Here is a 3,345-nt window from a genome sequence, read left to right on the forward strand (position 1 = left end):
ATGATGGACAAAATCAGGAAGCTGATGCAGAACCTGATGAACATGATTCATTTTTCAAAATAGCCATGAGAGAGGCAAAGCGTCAACTTTATCCTGGTTGTACAAAATTTTCAAGGTTCTCCTTTGTGGTAAAGCTGCTTCATATGAAATCATTATATAGGATAAACAATCCCGCTTTTTCTGCAGTAATGAAGCTATTGGCTGAAGCATTCCCAAAATGGAATACGCTCCCAAAATCATATAATGAAGCAAAGAGTCTTCTAAAGGAATTAGGTCTTGGATATGAATCAATACATGTGTGCTACAATAATTGTGTGTTGTTTAGAAAGAAATATGCTAAGCATGACAATTGTCCTGTTTGTGGTCTCTCAAGATGGAAAGACCCAGAAAGGAAGAAGATACCACAGAAAGTGTTGCGGCATTTTCCATTGGCACCTAGGCTAAAAAGGATGTTTGCAACCAAAGAAGCATCAGAGGAAGCACAATGGCACAAGTTAAAGCAGGAGCCAAGTGAGAAGGAAATGAGCTACCCGGCTGACGGTGAGGCATGGCAACATTTCGACCAAGTATATCCAGATTTTGCGAAAGAAATCTTAGACTTGGACTTGCTACTGATGGGTTCAATCCTTTTTTAGAACAAAACTCAAGATATAGCATGTGGCCTGTATTTGTTGTGCCATACAACCTTCCACCTTGGGCATGCATGAAGGAGTCAAACTTCATGATGGCTTTGCTTATTCCGGGACCTAAATCACCTGGGAAGGACTTTGATATATTTTTAGAGCCTCTTATAGAAGATTTACTTGATCTTTGGAAGGGTGTGCGTACTTTTGATGCTAGTACTTGCAAGACATTTAGCCTTCGTGCTGCAGTTCTGTGGTGCATCCATGACTACCCAGCTTTGAGTACTCTTTCAGGGCGTACCACAAAAGGCTATTTTGCATGTACTCATTGTGACAAGCACCCTCTTTCATACAGCCTAAGAAGCAAAATTGGGTATATTGGGCACTTTCGATTCCTCCCAAAAGGACATCGTTTGTGGAGAAACAATGAGTTTGTTGGACTTCATGAAAGCAATGAGCAACCATGTCAGTTCACTATAGAAGAGCTATTGGCTGAACTGGAGAAAGTTAAAGATGTTAGACCTGGGAACCAATAAGAATGTGGGAAGAGGAAGCGTTCTGACATGGAAGGGCGTCATGTGCGTCGAATTTGGAGTCGGATGGTTAGTTTCTGGCGGTTACCATATTGGAAAGATTTGAAGCTGAGACATAATCTTGATGTCATGCATATTGAGAAAAACATATGTGAGGCTCTCATTGGGACAATTCTGAACATACTTGGGAAGACAAAGGATACAACTAAAGCTAGCTTGATCTGAAAGATTTGGGAATTAGAGAGGAGCTACAATTTAGAGAGGATGGTGAGATGCCTCGTGCTCGATATACCTTGTCCACAAAACAAAAGGAGACCTTTTGTAAATTTTTACAGGAGTTGAAGTTTCCAGATGGCTTTGGTTCCAACATCTCAACATGTGTAAATGCTGATGGGACCAAGGTACAAGGGCTAAAAACACATGATTGTCACATTCTTTTGCAAAGAATCTTACTAGCTGCCATGAGAGGATTCTTGGACAAGGACATTTATGAAGCAATAGCGGAGGTAGGGAAGTTTTTCAGGGAACTATGTAGCAGAACACTTAACAAGGATGTATTGGCTAAAATGAAGAAAGAGATCCCTATTATTTTGGTGAAGCTTGAGAAAATTCCCCCCCTGCTTTCTTTGATGTCATGATGCACCTTGCTATCCATTTACTTGATGAAGCATTACTCCGAGGTCCTGTGCAATATGGTTGGATGTATCCAATTGAAAGACGGTTGTACACTTTGAAGCGTTATGTGAGGAATAGGGCGCGTCCAGAAGGCTCAATTGCCGAGGCATATATTGCTGACGAATGCTTGACATTTTGCTCTAAATACATGGATGGTGTTGAAACAAGATTTAATCGGGAACCAAGGAATAAAGGTTTTTCCAATGAAGAGGCATACGAAGTTGACGTTTTTGGACATGGAGTTCATTTTACTTCCGCATCTGAACTCCAATATGATGAAAATGGTTTTGATCAAATGGTGTGGTATGTGCTTAACAATTGTAGTCAAATTGAGAAATATGTGAAGTAAGTTGTATTTATGGTATTCTTTTTTTCTGCCACCTTTGTGTTGCACATATGCTAACTTCAATTTTTTTTCTGCAGAATGTTTAGAGATGAATTAGAGAGAGAAGGGGTGCCTAACATTGAAAGAAAGATTCGGCTAGGATTTCAGATCTGGTTCCGGAAACATGTTAGTTTACATCGATATGTTTCTTTCTATTTTTTAGTATAAATTCTAATATGTGTGTGTTACATGTGCCAGATCAAGTTTGCGGGATACTCATCCAGAAGAGGTGTCTGATGATGTCTTTTCCTTGGCATGTGGTCCTGATTTTAGAGTCAAGAAATACAGCTCATGCATAGTGAACGGTGTGAGGTTTAACACTGTTGACCGTGACAAAAATAAGAAAACACAAAACAGTGGAGTCATGACACAAGGTACACACAATGGTCAGTTCATTGATTTTTTTGGAACCTTAAAAGAGATAATTGAGTTAGAGTATAATTCTGAAGAGAGAACAGTAGTTTTGTTTAAATGTGATTGGTTTAAACTTGATGGGAGGAATACTCAACTTCAATATGATGGTTTCTTTAAAAGCATCAATGTTGGAAGTCTATGGTATAAGGATGATTCTTTAATTTTGGCCACTCAGGCTAGAAAGGTCTTCTACTTGGCAGACACACTTTTGGGTAACAAATGGCAAGTTGTCCAGACATATGACCATAGGCATCTTTACAATGTAAGGGAAATTGAGTCTGCACAATATAATGCTCCTGCATATCAAGAGGATGAATGTTGTGATGGGGACGAAAGACGAGCAACAGTGATAGACATGGCATATGATATTCCTTTGAACAGAAAGAACGAGGCCCTATTTTTGATGCTGCTGAAATTGCTCGGCTGGTTAAAGAATGTCACAAAGGGCATCAGATTCATGGCAAAGAAGGGCATCAGATTCATTACAAAGAGGAAGAAGATGACACACTTTTGGAGTATTGTAGCGATGATGGAGGCGCTACACTTGATGTTGACAGTGATGATGAATAGCTGCTATCAGTTAGCAATTATTGTTTTGTATGCAGAATTTGTAATATTGTGATGATGAAACCCATGTAATGGAATTCACATGACTATTTGAGACCATATTCTGTTTGTGGAATGACATTGTATCTTTTTTCATGTAGACAGATTT

General features: G+C 39.3%; 1 protein-coding gene across 1 annotated transcript; it reads left to right on the forward strand.

The window, feature by feature from the left end:
• Window positions 1-751: 751 nt before the first annotated feature.
• On the forward strand, window positions 752-2,505 carry LOC107303853. The gene is made up of 3 exons (XM_015835045.1): window positions 752-2,176; window positions 2,255-2,342; window positions 2,415-2,505. The coding sequence occupies exons 1-3, from the start codon at window positions 1,791-1,793 to the stop codon at window positions 2,451-2,453; spliced, it is 513 nt and encodes a 170-aa protein (XP_015690531.1). The 5' UTR covers window positions 752-1,790; the 3' UTR covers window positions 2,454-2,505.
• Window positions 2,506-3,345: the final 840 nt, after the last annotated feature.

Source organism: Oryza brachyantha, chromosome 3 (genome assembly GCF_000231095.2).
Source record: "Oryza brachyantha chromosome 3, ObraRS2, whole genome shotgun sequence".
Lineage (NCBI taxonomy): Eukaryota > Viridiplantae > Streptophyta > Magnoliopsida > Poales > Poaceae > Oryza > Oryza brachyantha.